Genomic DNA, 17,627 nt, shown 5'->3' on the forward strand with positions numbered 1-17,627 from the left:
CTGCAGTCAAAATCATATAAATGTTTCACAGGGAATTTAAATAGCAGGCTGTTCACTCAAAGAGGCTGAGGCTGCTACCTGAGATGGCAGCCCTGGCACCCCGATGGGAAAGCCTGTGGAACAAGGAAGAACCAGGGCAATAAAGCAGTCCAAGCTGGGAAGCACAACTGTGTTTGCCCTGGGATAAATCTTATTAACTTAAGCACATCAAAGCACAAATGCAGCTGCCTCACTCCTGGACCTGAGCTGGCTCGAGCAGAGCCATCCTGAGAGTTTCTTCCCAGTGCTCCCATCCAGGAGTGGCTGCTGCTGGTGCTGCTGTGCCAGCAGAGATGTCCCCGGGAGCCAGGTTTGCAGCCTGCCCCTGACTGGAATTACCTGCTCTCCAGCCACCTGTGGTGCAGCTGCAATGCTGGGAATGCTTGGCACCTCGGGAGGAATTCAGGACTGAGTTAATTTAATTATTCTCTTGCTCATTGCCTGCAAAATCCACTTAGTGATTGGGAGGAGGTGCCGTGGCCCTCTCAGGGCTGATGGCAGCCAGCCAGCAGAAGTCTCTGCCTGCCAGGAGTGGGAATGAAGAGCTGGGTCAGAGTAGGTTTGGCTTCAAGGCACTGGGCAAAAGGGAGAGAAACAGAAATGACTGTGTTTAAAAGTGCCAGCTCTTGATGGCTGCCAAGCCTTGATGGATGATCCCCTAGAAGTGTCAGGCCATAGTTTTGCGAGTTGGAAAAACCTGTAGAATTGAGAAGAAACGTGAGGAGAGTTGTTCTCTCCCTTGCCTGTGTCCATCTGAACTGCCAGGCTTGATCTAAGTAACAAGAGTCCCACTGGCACCACAGCCCAACGTCTCTGACCACGTTCCTGGTCACAGCACAGCTGGCTGGTGGCACCTGGAGAGCAGAGCTGGCCCAAGCAGAAAAGCTCCCGACCAGCAAACTCAGCCCATGCATGGCCTGGGGTTGAGCCCAGGAGGGGTAACTCTTGTGCCTCTCCCCACTGTTTTACAGTCTTTCCACTGAGCTCATCATCATCATCTTTTATGGCATCCCAGGCACTGCTGAAAGCGCCAGAGGAGGAAATGAAGGGCCCTATACTGTGCAGGCTCTGTGCTGCCATGTCCCCTGACGAGCTATTCTCTCTGCCTGTGCCCACAAGGGCCTTCACTTTATGTTGAGTGGGACAGTGAGGAAAGAATAGAGAAAGAAAGAAAAAAAAAAAAAAAAAAGCTAAAATACTACATGAGATCCCCCTCTCTATTTCCCATTATGTCCTTCTGAATGTAAACCTCCCACACTCCCCTTCTATGGCAGATTTACTCACTCTCTTTCATTTTCTGGTTCTACCTCACTCTGTCCCACACAGTTGGGACTCTTCTTTTCATTCTGACTACGTTTGGTGAGCAGTTCTTAGCTGTGGCCATCCATCTCTGCTCCTCACTGCACCTGGAATTACCACCAACTCCCTCTCCTTTCCTCTCTGCACTCTGGACGCTCTGGGAGGGATGAGTCTGGGCCCAAAACTTGGTGTAGGCTTTAAACAGGGTCTTTTCTAATCTCCAGAAGTATTTTGGCCAAGTCCACTTTGGCTGGGAGAGCTCTTGTGAGGGACTATCCCAGCAGTCACCTCTACACCTCAATGATAGTTTAGTTAGGGAGCACCTCACCTCTCTTGTTTATAAAATATGGGTCACGGTGTGTGCTTGGAAAAGGGGGAGCAGGATGGGAGAGGAAAAGAGGAGGAAGGAATCACTTTTGAAAGTACATTGCAAGTTACATTTATTTGATTTTGTCTACTCCATCAATCTTCTGTTATATGGCTCAACTCTTTGGGGTTTGTTTGAAAAGGGGGAATTTACTGCACTGTAAGCCAGGGCAGTGATTTGCAGAGTGGGGGCATGGGATGTATCCTAGGAGAGGGCAGGGAACCAGAAAAAGAAGTGGGGGAGCTTGTGAATCCCTCCGCAGAGGTGCAAGTAGTGCTGTACATCACCCACTCCCTCCCAGCCACCCCGGGGGCACTTTTGGAGGGGACCGACCAACCTTATCCCCACCTCTTGTACACCCTGTGGCCTTACCAGAAGTATGGACCAGCAAATGGGCAATAGATTCAAACCCTCCCTCCCTGCACACCTCTCTCTCCTCGGAGAAACCCTCGGATAAGAACCTTTCCCAGTAGATCCGTGCTTGTTGCTCAGAACTCCTGGGTGGAAGTGTGGTGTGAATTCATCCCGTGCATTCCGTCGTGATTCCTCCTCTCCGGGGAGAGCAGATGCAACACATCCCAGCAGACAGTTATTGTAGGTGTTCTCCCCAACTGAGAAATGTTTGGGAAACACTTGTAACTCTTTTTCTCAGGTGTTGCAAAGAGGATTTGTTTTGTAAATAGAGAAGCTGTTAATTGCCTTGACTTTATTAAGAGGGAACCGAAAAGGTGTTAACAGGTTTCTGTGTTGCTCTGTGCTGGCGATGAGCCACCGCCAGTCGCTCTGCAGGGGGAAGGTGGCAAAGTGGCTTTGGAAGTACCTTTGCCCTCTAAAGAAAAAAAGAAATAGGCACCGCTTTAGCCACAGACTTGGAGGAACACCTGAATTTTGTAGGAGGGATTTAACTTGAATTACCACACAGTTCAGTTCCGGGGGATTCACTTTCTGTCGAGCAATGTGCACCGGAGCATTCCCTGGGCACCACAGCTGGGAAAGTCTGAGCTGGAAAGGCTTTAAAGGTGGTTTCTCCCTCTGCTTCTCTCTAGGCACAGGCACCCAAATCCCTCCCCATCTTTCCCTGAAAATCCCTGTCAATAAATCCTGCAGAAATCATCACACAGATGCTTTTCCATCCTCCTCTCTGGGACTGGCACTAGCAGCAGCTAAGCAGGGGCTGCTTAAGGCCCTTTAACTTTGTCATGCTAAGGGTTGGTTTTGCAAGTCGAAAAGGACCTGTGACTTGTTTTTTTTTTAAGACTTTGGGGAATTGCCGGCACTCACTGGCTTCACTGCAGCAGATGCAGCGTGACCGGGAATCTGCGCTGCATATGAAAAGGTCGCTTGCCCTGCTCAAGAGAGGAGATTCTAACACTTGTCAGCTTGAGTGATGGAGGCTCTGCATGGAGAGCCATAATATTCATGTCAGAGAATTGCCAAGCCCGTGCGGAAGTGCTGAAGATGGATGGCCTGGGGATGTACTCCTGACACTTTAATACGGGGGGAGGATACAGCACAAACATCTCACGCAGAATTATAATCCATGAAAGGGCACTGGAGGCATAAATTAAAGGTAATCCAGCAGGGAGGGAGTTTAACAGCTGAAGGGAAGCAGGCTGGGGGAAAGGAGGGATGCTGGTGGGATGCAGTGGGGGCTGTGGTGGGGCTCTGGGGGAGGGAGCAGCCCCCAACTGGGGTGGGAGTGCTGGGCTGAAATCCATCCACCTCCAAACTGCGCTGCAAGGATGATCTCCAGAACCTACACTTTGTGAATTAAATAAATTCGATTCTGTGTTTGCAGGTGGTTGTCGTGCAGCAGCAGGGCCTGTTGAGGAGAGGGGGACTGGGACAGGCACCCGAGGGTGATGACGGTGTGAATTCCTTGTCACAGCCACCCCTGCACTCTCTTCTAGGAGAGGGAGCAAAAGCAAGAGCACAGATGCAGTTTCTGAGCCGGGTGCCATCCCCAGCCCGTACCAGTGGCACGGTGGGTGTGCCCAGACAGGCACAGCACCAACCCCGCTCCCTGTGCCAGGGCTGCCCCAGGACTGTCCCTCCCTGCCAACAGCAGGCTGGGCACACCTGAGCTCCTCCTCCCTCCACGCGGGGATGGAGGGGACCCCAGCCAAGGCCCCGTGTGGAGTTGTGCCCGTGCTCCTGCCTGAAGGGGAATTGGGCTGTGAGGGCATTTCCACATGCTGGGAAGGAGAAACAAGAAGAAATCTGGTGGTTGCTGTTCCTGGTGAGGGTGCTGGGATGGGCACCTGGACAGCAGCATGGCATGGCCGGGAGGCAACTGGTCAGACTGTGACAATGATGGTTCTGGGTGAGATGGGAGGACTGGGGAAGCTTGTTGACTTTGGGTGACCATGAGCAAACCCATGCAGGTCTGAAGACATCACCAGTCCCTGCAAATGCTCCTTGGCTGCAGTTGGAGAATGGGCCTTTACGAGGCAGTGGTGACAGGTCTGTGCTCTGCTGTGTGTGCTGGTGTTTGTTTGGAGAACTGCTCTGCAGGACTTTGCTGCCCAGGTAAAATCACAGCTGCAAGGATGAGCTCAGCCTGATGGATGGGGCCCCGTGGCAGCCTCAGGGGTTGTTACCCTGTGCCCCCCGTGCCCCTGGCACTTCTGTGTGGTTATTACAGAAACCACAGCAGTGGGCAGGGGTGTCGGGGTTCCCTGACAGTGCCATGATGGATTAAGATGATCCTGAATTTCCATTGTTTTGTACTGAATGTCGTGAGAATTGATGACTGTTGTATCCAAGCAACAAGGGGGAGGATGAGGGAGCTTCAGCTTCTTCAGCACTGTAATATCTCTGGCAAGGTGCCACCCTAAGCCATAGAGTAGATTTTCGTATTTGTTCAGTCTCAGTGTTGTCTCTGCAAGGTATAAAAAGAGCATGGAAATTGTTGTCATGGGATGGTACGTAACTTTCTCTCGAGTTTGCTTCAATTTGCACTTGGTCTCTGCCTTTTGTGTAGGATACACTCGTTGCCTTAGAGAGCCTGGGTGCCAGAAATTTAAATGGATTTTAAAAAGCAATTAGACAAATTCAAAGAAGAACAGTTTGTCTCCAGCATTTAAATGCAGAGTGATGGATTGGAATGCTGGCTTGGCACAGCCCTGGCTGTGGGTCAGTGGGAATGGGAGGGCTCGTTTGGAAAAGGATTGGTCTTGGCAGGGGTATCTCTATCCCTCTCTGCAGCCCTGTTTCCATGGGATGAAGCCTGTGTGGGACAGAGATCTGGTCTGGTGCTATGAGCACCTGCAAACCTGGTAAGATGACACACTTAGCAGGTGTGTCCTGACCATTCCTGCTCCGGGGGAGCCCTCATCTCCTGGGATTTACCTGTGTGGTTTATTAACCCAGCTGTCTGTGTACAGCAACAAGGATTTTATGTAGGCTCGGGAGTTATCCTGGTGAGAGAGTTTCCCACCTCTGAGTGCACACCAGCAGCAACTGTCCTGTGCTCTGTGTAACCTCATTTTGAGGGATTTTGGTGGCATCCTGTGCCTGCAGCTCCTGGGGCTGTGGGGCACAGTACAAGCAAATACAAAAGGAGAGTCTGGGGTTTTTCTGTGCAAAGTCAGCCAATGCTCAAGATGCAGGGAAGGGGCTTTGTTTGTCTTTATCATTTCCAGTTCAACCTAAATTCTGTTGGGTTGCAGCAGCTGTTGTGGCAACACTGCAAAAATTTTGGGGTTTTTGCTTTGGTGGGGCAGCCTGTTAGTTATGGAAATTTTAGAAACAGTTACTCTGAAGGCAGCAAAAAAGCCCCCCCAGCCCATGGCATCACCTTTCCAGCTTTAGTAAGACCCTCTTTGCATAAAATAAAGGCACGGAAGTCAGCTGTGCTTCCCAACTGTGCATTTTGCACCTCGAGCTCCGTGATCTGGCTCTCCTGCGTGCCCAGGCTGTGTTTGCACAAGGAGCCACAGGCAGACCTGGATAAAATAGCAGCAAAGCATTTGTGGTGTGGGCGCAACGTGCTGGCAGAGCTGCAGGGTGGTTTTTTCACTTGTCTCTCCTCCTCCTCCTCCCCCTGTCTGGAGAGCAAACCTGGTGGAGCATCCTCAGCCCTGCATCCTGGGCGTGGGTGATGGCACAGCTCTGGCTCCCTCCGGAGCAGGACCTGGCCTGGGACAGCAGCAGTCAGCGCTGTCCCCTCCTGCCCTCCCTGCCCTTTTCCAGGGCTGTTGGCACCCGGAGCAGCAGGGAACCAGCAGACACATTCACAACTGTCCCCAAGTTTTCTCTCCTGCCCCAGTTCAAAGGGTTCCTCTCGTGCCTCCAAGAAATTTGCAGTGAGTGCCGATGTTGGTGCTTTCCACATCAAAGCGGGGCAGCCTCGCATTGTCTGGGGGATGTCGGGTTGAGGCAAATTAAAGAGGCTTTGGGAGCTTCAAAATCAGCTTTAGCCAGGCCGTGCCTGCATACTCAGCGCTTGGGAAGGGTGAGATTGTGGTGATAGGTACTAAAGCCAACCCTCCAGGGACTGGAGGCTGGAGCCAACTTGTCGAGATTTAGGAGGGCAACCTTCTTCCCTGGGTTTGGTGGCTTTTGGATTAATCAGGAGGAATTCATGGAAGTGCTGGGTTTCACACAGAAAGGGACAATTTTGCACCCAAAACTGCACTCATACTGCTAGGAAGCCAGAAAGGAAAAAGCCAGTTCTTTTCATTGTGGTGTTTATTGCAAAATACAGTCCAAAGTCTAACTTTTAAGGGATACCTTCAAAATATATGGTGAAAACAGATTGTGCTGAGTAATAATACAACTTATTAATAAACAACATTCAGGCATAAAGAATTCAGAATTCTTAGCTGCTAATTTTTTTTAAAAAGTATAGGAACTGTAAACTGCTTAATTTCATCCAGTACAAATACATGAAACTACTCTCTATTGGGGGTAGGGCTTCTTGTGCCAAAATACAAAATTCAAAGAGGAGGAAGGGGAATAAAAAAGGAGGGGGGAGGGAAATCTGTAAACACTGGCTGTAAACTTATCAAAGCCCTCAAAAGGCTGCAGTTGTGGTAACACACACCACGGCACTGCCAAACCTCCTCTCACATCAGAAAGTGCATAAGTTTTCCTCTAGAAATGCTGCTGAGCAGCCTCTGTGCGTGAAAGGGCCGGGACCCCGGGGGTTATCCCAGCTGTGGGACCTGGGGCTGCTGGGATGGGATGGGATGGGATGGGATGGGATGGGATGGGATGGGATGGGATGGGATGGGATGGGATGGGATGGGATCACCCAGCTGGACACACTTTTGGCCCCAGCTCCCATTCCCACCTCTCTGGTATTCCCACTGCTGGCACTGGCAGACCCGCTGGCAGGGGCACAAGGGGTTGGGCCCACCTAAAACGTGAAATTCTTCCCTCTGTCTGACACACAGATAAAGTGACTCCCAACAGGAAAGGAGGTACCAGTAAATATCGTGGAAAAACGTGGAAGGACCATGGCCCCTCAGCGCCCGCGCCTTGTGCTTCCCCGTCTCGCTGCGCCCATCCACAGGAGACCCATCCCCTGGCACGGTGCCCACTGAGCCCTGCGGACCCCAGAACGCTCCTTCCCCAGCGTGAGGGCCCCAAAGCGTCCCCCTGGGGCTCCGTGGCCGCCCCTTATCTCCTGTGGCCCCTGTTCCTCTGCCTGATGTGGTTGGGGGCAGCGGCGCCGTCGCGGCGGGTGCAGAAGTGCTTGGCCACCAGCGTCCGGCACTGCTCGCAGCGCACGGTGCAGCACCAGTGGAACTTGCAGTTGCAGCTGGACACCACCTCGGTCCTGCGCTCCTCCACACGGAGCCCGCACTCGGTGCAGAGCCGCCGGCAGCTCCTCTTCTCCCACTGGGAGAGGTTCTTGCCGGTCTGCAGGCACTCGCGGCCCTCGGTGCCGTGGTGGCCCAGGCTGGCGTTCCTCGTGCAGTAGTCGGGGGAGTCCTCGAGGAAGACGAGCTCCGTGGCGTGGACGTGGTGGAAGGCCTGTGCCGTGGCGCCGCGGCTGTCGGCGCTGTTGCCGGCCCTCACCCGCCGCTTGTCCATCTCCAGCTTGTGGGCTTGGTCGTATTTGATCTTCAGGTAGTTCCCCACCTCGCGGAACTCGGCGAGCTGGAGCCAGCAGGTCTGGATGCTGCAGCTGCCCGACACCCCGTGGCACTTGCAGGCTCGTTTCATCGTGTCTTTCACCGCCTGGGTGGGAGAGGTGGAGAAATTAGGAGCGGCAGAGCATTGGCGTTTAAACCTCAAAATCAGGCCCTTACAATTTGGGGACAACGGGTCAAAAGTGGCTCATGCTCGACATGGCTTCATGTCCTTCCAAGACATGAGCTGATGCTCTTAATTTCAGCTTCTGCAAAACATCTGTGCCAGAGATAACAAGTGGGCACAAGCTATCATCCCCAACCCTCGTGGGAGAATCCAGGCAGGGAAAAAGGTGCCTTTGTCGGGTCATGCCCTTCTCACGCTGCTCACCGGACTCATCACAGCATCAACCCGTCATCCCTCTCAGAGGTTTCATTCAAAATGTGTGAAACTGCTTTGGAATAATCATACCCAACCTCCCTGCATCTCCTCCAGGCCAAGCACTTCACAGATATTATCTGCCCATCTCCCTCTGGTATTTATAAGGTCCCAATCGCTGGTATCTATGTGAGATTAAGCCTGGACACACCCTATGAGATAGGTATGTTAAGTGTTGCTGTCCTTGTTTCTGCAGACAAGGTTTGGCAAGATGCTGAGAGCTTCCACAGCCCAGGCAGGAACAGGGCAGTCTGGCTGTCAGCTTGGGAGCTGGGCCAGCTCACACCTGGCTTCCCGGCCGAAGAGCTTGGAAATGCATATTGGAAGAGAGTAAGGAAGGTGGTTCTGGCTTTGTTTTGCAGACCAGACAAGCCCAGGTGAGTACTAACCCCATGCATTTCTGAATAAGTGGTGTGTGCCAGCAGTTAACTGCATTGCACAGCAGCAGGAGCTGGAAGTGGGAACAACTTTGGTTCCCTGTGCTCAGGTTTCAGGCCAGATTCTGGCTGTGTTTTTTTCCCCCATCCAAACACTACAGGGCCTAGATTGTCACAGGGCACTGGAAACAGGAACCTGAGCAGCCTACCAGTCGCTCAGATTTTGTTTTCATTATAGACATTATTATTATTTAGCAGAATTATTATCAGTCTGACTTACAAGTCTCCCGACTTCGTTGTTGTGCAGGTTGATCAGCGCTCGGGTATCGTGTCCTGTTTCCAGGGCATCCACAAAGAGCTTGGAAACCTTCTCCCCAAACTCCACGTTGTCGCTGCATCCTCCCCAGACCCAGCCTCGGCCACCTGCAAGACAGGCACAGGCTGAGCACAGAACTGCCCCAAATTCTGCCCTGAAACCCGTGTGGGGATGGAGAGAGGGTGTCAGCCCCCCTGGGGACAGCAGCTCACCCACACGGCCGTTCCTGGAGTCGTCACAGCCGCAGCTCTCGAAGTCCCCCAGGCTGCAGTTCCTGGTCAGGGTGTACATGACACCAGCTGAGCTGATGGCGTGTACAAAGGACGTTTCCCGGGTAGCTGGGGGAGAAGGGGGGAAAAAAAGCCATCACATACAAGCACAGACATCAGCCCCGGATCATCAGGGATGAAGATCTTCCCTGCTGCAAGGGGGCAAGAAGAAAATAACCCCCCTCCAAGTTTGTGCAAAAGGCAAAGTGCTACAGAAATGAAATGCTCATGACTGGGTATTTTCAGGCTTCAGCATTGCGGGTTACAGCAATTTGGCAGAATATTATGCAGGTGTCCATGCAGGGCATGGAACTTCTTGGCAAGGGTAGGATCCTAAGGCAATGCTCTGGCCAAGGTGAGTTATTGCTCCTGTCACCTGGCACTCCTTCCCTGCCTGAGGGTATGATGTGCTTTGATCTTGCCTCCTGGGGAAAATCATCACTGATCCTTGTAATCTGTGCTAACAGCTGTCTGCTCCCACACTCCCGATCTAGTTCTTTGTGGCTCTCTGAACAGATCCAAATACAGATGTTGCTCTGGGGAAGAGGAGATTCCTGCCTGTTGAAGTAGATAATATTTAAAAACATCTACAACATTCTCACAAAAACAGCTTCTTAGTGCACACCAGATGCTTCTCCCTTCATCTCTCCTGAGCTCTCCCCACTGGAAACTTGGGTGCCTGTGGCACTGCAATCCCCGAGATGCTGTACTCAAAGTGACAGAAGCAAACCCATGGAGCAGCACTGCAGGGAGGACTGAGCTGTAGCCCAGCATGGATAGGGATCCAGAGAGAGCCTGGAATCCCTAGGAAAATTTTAGTGCTAACTATGACACCAGTTAATACAGACGGAGGAAAACCAGCTGCGCTTTTTGGGGACAGCAAAGCCCTTCTCCATCAGTCAATCTGACTGGCAGCCCCAGCTCTATCCAGGGCACATCCCAGCTGGGGCAGGGATGCTGTGGAGGTGGAGGTGGAGGTTGAGGTGCACTCACCGCTGCGGAGCCGGTTGTGTGTGGAGAGCTGCAGGGCGCTCTCAGGGCAGTTCCAGCGCTCCCACCCGAACTGGAACTTGCACTCCTCCATCCCGCTGTGTGCCCCGGCTGCCACACTGCTGGAGTACGTCAGGTAAGCCTGGCACGGGAAACACCGGGGTTAAAATCCACCACGTTTCACCATTTGTCAGTGAAAACAGACATAAACAGGTTGTGGGTCCTTTCCCTCTTATACTTGTCAGGACTTGGAGCTGATATGCCCTGGGAAGCCTGGTTCCTTGGAAAAGCACTATTTCCCATTTGCAAAACAAAATCACTCCACTTAAATTCCTGACAGTCCGTGTGTTAATTACCTTAGGTCCTGTCATCAGGAAGTTATTCACGGACCTGAAACAAAGAAAAGAAAATGAATCACACAGCTTACCACAGGCTGAGGAGCATCCCTAAAAAAAAATGCCCTTCCCACTGAGTTGGACCCTACCATGCTGCTGTGTGGAGAATGGCACTGTAGAACCCCGTGATGGAGAGGATGAGGAAGGTGCTTCTCTTCATGGCTGTCACAAGGAGCAGGGTTGGATCCCTCTGGCTGATCCGTAGCTCTCCGCGCCACAGGTCTCCGAGCAAGCAGGGCCGCCTCGCTCCGCTCCTTCCCAAGGTGAGCTATCAGGGATGGAGGAAAGCTGCAGGAACCTCCAACCCTGATATTTATAAGGTGAAGTTGTGAATAGTCAAAACCCCCCATTCATTTGCTACCCAATGACTTAATGTGGTAGAAAAGCTCCCGCTCCAATGGGTGACAAGGATCCGCCTAAGGTTGCACTTCAAAAGGCGGCGCGGTGTCCCTGGGAGCGGGATGGTCTGAGGGAGAGCAAACTTCCCTAACAATGGGACACTTTTAACTCTCTGCCCTGCCACCAGCCATCCCTTTCTGCTCGCCCCGAGTCCTCTTGCCTTCTCCTTTTCATCCTCTGCTGGCAGCAGAGGCTCTGTCCCTGTGTCCCTCCGAAACAACAAGCTGATGCATCTCTATAGTTTCCCTGCTATCTGCCTGCTCCCTCCTATGAGAACTCCCCGAGGAGTTTTAACAACCCTTCTGTAAAAATCTATAGGAGATGGACCTCCCAGGTCTCCTCGGCTCTCAGAGTTGCGTTTAACGGAGGGTTTTTTTCCCTTCTCGCCTCTTTATGATGAAAGTTCCCGCATTTCCATCCTGATAACAGCGAGCGCGGCTCGGGAGCGCTCGGAGATCTCTCTAATTTACGCGGCTGCAGCTTGGGAACACTGTGTGAATCATTTCTGTGGTTTTCTCCATGCTCCAACGCTGTAATTAGGGGAACAGTTTTCTGGGGTTGGCAATTTCCTTACGGTAAAAGCTGCAGCAGCAAAGGCACGGCCGCTGCTGCTGCTCCACAGGCAGGAGCTGCCCATTAGCCTGAGCGGAGTGAGGGGCCTCTGTCACTGCTGAGCCATCAGCTGTGCTTGGGAAAGGAAAATCCTCAGCAGAGGAAACCCAAAAAAGCCTTTTAATAGCTATGGCCAGTGTCATGAAGGGCTGTGAGGTGCTGTGATGCTGTGGGGAGATGGTGCTCATGGAAACTGCTGAGTCTGTTCTCCTGGGGGTGAACGGTCCCGCTGGGGGATGGCTCACCCTGGGCAGGGATCCTGGCTGCTCCACGGGGCACTGTGGGTGCCTGGCCCCAGTGCAGTGCTGTGCTGTGCCAGCAGTGCCCTCAGCCCCCTGGCTCTGCCTGGCACTGCCCCCTGGCACAGAGGCACAGCCTCTGCCTAGTGATGGCCTGTGGCAGGGCAGAGGTGCTGCCTTCCTCCTCCTCCTCCTCCTCCTCCTCCTCCTCCTTCTCCCAACCCCTGCCCGACCTCTGGGCACACCCATCTCCCCGTGGTAATTGCTGACAGCGCAGGGGGACTGGTGAGGGGGCTGCAAAAGTGAGGCTCAAGGGAATGGGACTGCACTGCACGTGGCACCTGTGGGGCTGCCCCACGAGCAGAAGGGGCCACCCAGGGATGAACCCCATCCTCACAGGCAGCTGAGCAGCAGCAGCCAGTGGCACTGTGGCCGGGTAAGAGGCTGCAGCTCAAACACCTTTGTGAAGTGCTTTGTTGTCTCGCAGCAGAGCAGAACCAGCGACCTGCTCTGGGCTTTGACACCTCGCAGTGCTGGTGTCTGAAGTCTATGGGCTCAGGTCCCGCTGCTGGGCTCATGTCCTGCTGCCCATCCCTGAGCCAGGGGAGAGCCCTCTCCCTCCAGACCCTGCAGCAGGCAAACCTGGAGTCAGCTGGGCAAAGCCACAAACAACCCGTTTGCAACCAGAGGATTAAAATTGCAGATTGGTTGAAAAGCAGGGATGCAAAATACCTTCCAAGTGAGCACAAAGCTGGTGCAGTCCCGCCAGCATGGAAACCCCTCTGTGAGTCAGCATTTTAATCGTTGCCATCCCAAACAGACCCTACTTGTTGGAGCTGTCAAAGGACAATTACTGGGAATGAAGTGTTTCCCATGTATCGGGGAAGCTCATTGATTAAAGCCCATGCACAGGGCTTGGAAATCTGCTGTGCATTTTCTCTGTGCACACAAAGGTAATTTTGGGGTTTGTGCCTGGCTGTCCCTGAGGGCACAATGATGGTTTTTTTTTTTTTTTTTTTTTCCCTTGTGTGAGAGAGCTTGTGCAGCTAAAACAACGTTGGCATGTCTGCTCTGTCAGTTCACACATGATATTCCTGTCACATGCCAGAGGAAGGACAGCAGCCCTGGGCGTGAGCAGTCGCTGGCAGGGCCGTGCAGCTCTTGGGCAGTTAAAAATGTCCTTTCCAATTAAAGCCCCGGGGATCTCAAAAGTCGCTCGTAACGTTGTCACTTGCACTGGTTGTCAGCAAACAAAGCAGCGTGCTGGGACGAGCCCTCCCTGCCCCCACCGCGGGTTTTTTTCCACGCTCACAGCTCAGCCCTGGCGAGAGCGGGAGGCAGCTCATCCAGCAGGGATTGCAGTGGTCCCAGATTGCTGCTGGACTTCCCCACCTCAGGCCAAAGCAGACTTTGGTCTTGCTGTGTCGCTCAGTTTTGCACTTACAGAGTGCTTTGTGAAACCTCCTTGCTGTAAAGGAGATTAAATACACACGTCTCTGTTTGCAGTTGGGTAAACTGAGGCACAGAGGTGGGTGGCCTTTTTGATCTCAGTGGCAGAGCTGTTCAGAAGCTGATTTTGGTGCTTTCACTCTGTAAGTCACCAGCCAGGGAGCTGCAGGGCTGGATGCTCCCCCTGACCCATGGGAACACCCTGGGTCACCTGAGCCATAGGTCCCATCTGGGAGGTGATGCTGAAGGTAGTGTTGATGCTGAAGGTGGTTTTGTTGCTGAAAATGGTTTCTCTTTGGTTTCTCCCCTTTTGGTCTGGTTTTGGATGGGGGAAAAAAAAAGCCTGAAAGGAAAACTATGTTGAATTTACCTGGTTATGCAGAAAATGCTCTGTCAGTCTTTCTGGGCAGCCTGGACCCCACAGTGAGCTGTCAGCGTGGAGGCACCACCAGAACGCCACGTGCTGCTGAGGGACAGGCTGTTTGGAAAAGCAGTGTTCTGAACGTCAGCTGGAGCCCCTTGGCTTTACTGACAAAATCTTGATGCTTTGTTTCTTGTCTTCTTGCTATGTGACCAAACAGCCAGTGCTTTTCACGGGATGATCAAAATCCTAAAGCATTTTGCTATCTGTCCTAAGTAAAGGAACAACAGTAGTACATACAGCCCCACACACCCACAGAACCTCTTCCCATCACAGGGTGGGTTTTAAGGGAAGGCAGACGTGAGATAAATCAGTTTTTCAGGGTGGCAGGTCCCACAGGGGTGGGGCCTTGGCTTGTCAGGGCAGTGAGCCCCGTGGCTGTGGCCAACGGGAACACAAAGCACAGGCCACTTGCTAAATTGCCCTGGGCAGGTGACACATTCAGAGCCCTGGCGTCAAATCCTGCATTGCTGCCCTCCTTACAATAGAAACCCACCTGGGTAATTAAAAAGCCACCCCCTGGCTGGCGAGGTGGAGGATGTTTTATGGGGCTCTCCCACCCTGCTCTCCCTGGAGCACAGCAGCCGTGGGGCAGCCCTCCTGCACACCCAGCTCTTCCAGGGATTGTTACTTTTACTCTTCTCAACGTTCCTGTATTGGGGGAAATACGTCCCCATTGTTCTGCCAGTGGCACGGTCCCTCGTGGGCTGTGGCAGTTCCCACTGGGAGCAAACGCTGGCAGGACCCGAGCCCTGGACCTGGCAGTGCTGGTGGGAGTTTTGCCTGCATAAGGAATATGTTTTGATTAATGAATGGTAATTGGGGATGGAGGTGAAACTGGAATCAGGTGCTGTGCCACACCTACCCCACGGGCTTAGTGCTCTTCATGCCTGTGTTGGCACAGTCAGAAGTGGCCTGATATTCACTGAAAACAAGGTTAAACCACCCAACAGAATCAGCTCAGGGGGTGCTTTCCCAGTGACAAAATTACCCTGTGGAGTTGCTGTCTCCCTGCAGCCCCTCACCCCGCTCAGCTGCACCAGTGCAGCCAGGTTTTCCATCTTATAATCCTGACTCCCAGCACAACCCCACCTGCAGTGTGCTGGGGTGAGCAGTGAACTTCATCAGAGGTCATGAGTGAGCAAATCCAAGGTAAGAGCCTCTGCTACTCAGGGAAACACATCCTGGAATAGGATACAGGGCCATTGGGATGGCAGAAAACAGGACCACAGGAATTGCACCGTTTGGGCTTTACATCCTTTTGTTTCATGAGGGAAAAAAAATCGGTGTTTGGAACCAAATTCTGATCTTTCCATCCACAAGCTGGGCAGGGACGTGGATGCTTCCCAGCAAAAGCTGTTGAGGTGATTTGGGAATGTCCTGCTGGGGGTTGTAGAAATGGCCCTGTAGCATTGTGGAGCTCTCAGGAGCTCTCTGTGTGCACAGGACATCGGGTTTAGGCTATGAGAAGATGGAGCAAATGAGGGAGGGAAACATTCATTCCATCAACAAGGGAAAGGGCGAGGGGCTCAAGGGGTGGATTCAACTGGCTGTGGGCTCGTGGTGTGCCAGGAGTGAAGCAGGTGGGGAGGATGGGCTGGGAGATGGGTCAGGGCCCCTCCAGCCCAACTGACTTGGGGGGGCAGGAGCTGGAGGGGAGATGTCCACCCTGTGAGCAGCAGTGCCCACATGCCTTGGGAAAGCTCTTGGGAGGATCTGGCTGCCCAGTCGGCACCGGAGAGGCAGCTCCGTGACCTGCTCAGCCTCACCTCACCTGCCTCCTTTAGGTGTGTCCCCCAAAACCTACAGGGCTGTTTACACACAGCAGCCTTAGGAAGCAGGGAGAAGTGGTTTGTTTTTCTCACCTTTAAAGGAAGTGTCATGCAAAGGGTGTTAGTGCAGCAGATAAGTGACTGCCTGGGCATCTGCATGGGGGGACCAGATCCCTGTCCTGGCAATGTGTCACCTCCCAGGTAAAAGCCTGCCCAGGAAGAGATTGGGCCCTTGATACAGAGGAAAATTATCACCTCCTTCTTAATTATTCCCAGCCAAACTCAAGTTAAATTAACTGATTACAACCTGGCTCAAGTGGTGCTCCCTGTCCTTTCCCAGCATGGGTCCTTGCACTGCCCCTGTGGTTCTGTCACCCTTCCTGTCCCCCATCCATTTCACGTCACAGGGAAGAGATCAAGCCCAAATATCTTAATTTCTGAGCTGGATGACATGTGTGTTGCTGCTGGCTGTGTATGACATGCTGAGAGTGGGAGGTTTTGAGGCTCACAGGAGAAAATGGTGATTTGAGCCACGAATATTTTCTTAAAATTTGTCTTTCTTTGGACAGAGATGATTCCGAGTGCAGAAAGCTGAGGCTTCCTCTGCAGAAATATGGGCTGAGAGCAACTTTAAAAGTTCTTTGAGTCTTGCTGGGAGAAACAAAGTGAGGAGAAAACCTGATTTTGGCACCAGCCTTGCCCACGAAGGAAGAGGAGACGCTGTGATGCTGCGGGGCTTGTTCCCCCATGGTGCCACTGGGGCTCCACTGGTCTGCTCCCCCCTAAGGAACATCATCTTGCTTTGCCTGTCTTTTCGCAGGGGTTGAGGTGGATATTTCCATTTCAGAATGCAGCTGGGCATCGATGCCATGTTCATGTATCGCTCCAATCAGTCTGGCAATGCCATGCATTTATTCATCTTTCAGGTGGGAGGAGGCATCTCCGGTGTTATCTGAGGTCAGAGTGAGGTTACAATTCTTGGCAAGGTCTCTGGCTTTACCAGGCCAGTTTTAGGCCTCTACTGTTCAGTGTAAAGTTGACCTGATGGGAATGTGTAAGTTGGGATCTGGGAAAGGGGTCTGGCTCATCAGCATCCTGCAGGCACAGAGACCCGTTAGGACCCTTCATGGGGTGAATTTTCGCCAGTGACACCCCTTATAAACATACTTTGTTGATCACGGTCCCTTGTAATGCCCAGATCAGCTCTGAGCACTGGAGCTGAGGTGGTTTTGGAGGGGGGATTTTAGCCAGCCCACAGCGAGGATGAACAAACAGGACGTTTTACACCCGTTAACTCTGAGCCAAAGCCCCAGTGCCAGGACCAAGCCCAGAGGCACAGCGTGGTGAGCAGAGGGTGCCTGGCCAGGGGGGGTGCCCGGGGGGATGTCCCGGGGCAGTGTCCTGGGAAGTGTCCCCGAAGGCTGGTGACAAAGCTCCCCCCTGTGGGACCTCCCTGCACCGCACACCCAGCCCAGCCCATCCCGCACACCCAGCCCACGGTGGGTGGGTGGACACAGAGGGATGGGACGGGCTTGCACGGTCCCCCCATCTGAGCCCCTCAAGTGTCAGCTGGGATAAAAAGCTGTCCATCAGTCCCACTGCAGGGACGTGGGGAATTTTCCATGCTCATAACTCAGGTAGGCTGGCCCAGCCACCTGAGCACGGCTTTGGGATTTATATCCTGTAGCCCATTCTGAACAGTCAGTGCTATTTTGGGTCAATCTCTTCTATTCCCACCTTGGTCACGCAGCAATGAACGCTTCAGACGTGAAGTTTATAAAAGCAGGTAAGTTAAAGCTTTGTTGGTCCTTTGTAGAGCTGGAAAATGAAGGAAGGCAGGCTCAGCACTGTGAGGAGCCAGCGCTCACACTGAGGCAGCTCCCGTTTGAATTGCTCCTCAATTATCTCTGGGGAACAGGGAGGCAGATTCCCGCAGCTGATACAGCCGTGCTGCTGTCCTGACATTTCCAGCTCCCTGGTTATTGGTGAAACACATTCAAAGAGGTAGAAAATTAAACTGGAGCCCTGGTCACATGTATTGAACTTGGGATGTTAAAGCAGCGTGATAATGAAACGGTGCCGGGGTGTGTTAAAGCAGAGGTGCTGCCACACTGTGCCCCCCAGGGCTGCCCCGTGGGGGGGGTTACCCAGGTCCCACAAAAAC

The 17,627-nt window shown here is 52.9% G+C and overlaps 1 protein-coding gene across 1 annotated transcript; it reads right to left on the minus strand.

The window, feature by feature from the left end:
- Positions 1-7,295: 7,295 nt before the first annotated feature.
- Positions 7,296-10,808, minus strand: WNT8A (Wnt family member 8A). Its single transcript, XM_027898943.1, has 6 exons — positions 10,661-10,808; positions 10,533-10,566; positions 10,180-10,318; positions 9,130-9,255; positions 8,882-9,024; positions 7,296-7,894 (listed from the first exon to the last, which is right to left on the minus strand). The coding sequence occupies exons 1-6, from the start codon at positions 10,729-10,731 to the stop codon at positions 7,331-7,333; spliced, it is 1,077 nt and encodes a 358-aa protein (XP_027754744.1). The 5' UTR covers positions 10,732-10,808; the 3' UTR covers positions 7,296-7,330.
- Positions 10,809-17,627: the final 6,819 nt, after the last annotated feature.

The sequence above is a fragment of the Empidonax traillii genome, unplaced genomic scaffold (genome assembly GCF_003031625.1).
Source record: "Empidonax traillii isolate 1590-97213 ecotype Southwest subspecies unplaced genomic scaffold, ASM303162v1 scaffold630:size906685, whole genome shotgun sequence".
NCBI lineage: Eukaryota > Metazoa > Chordata > Aves > Passeriformes > Tyrannidae > Empidonax > Empidonax traillii.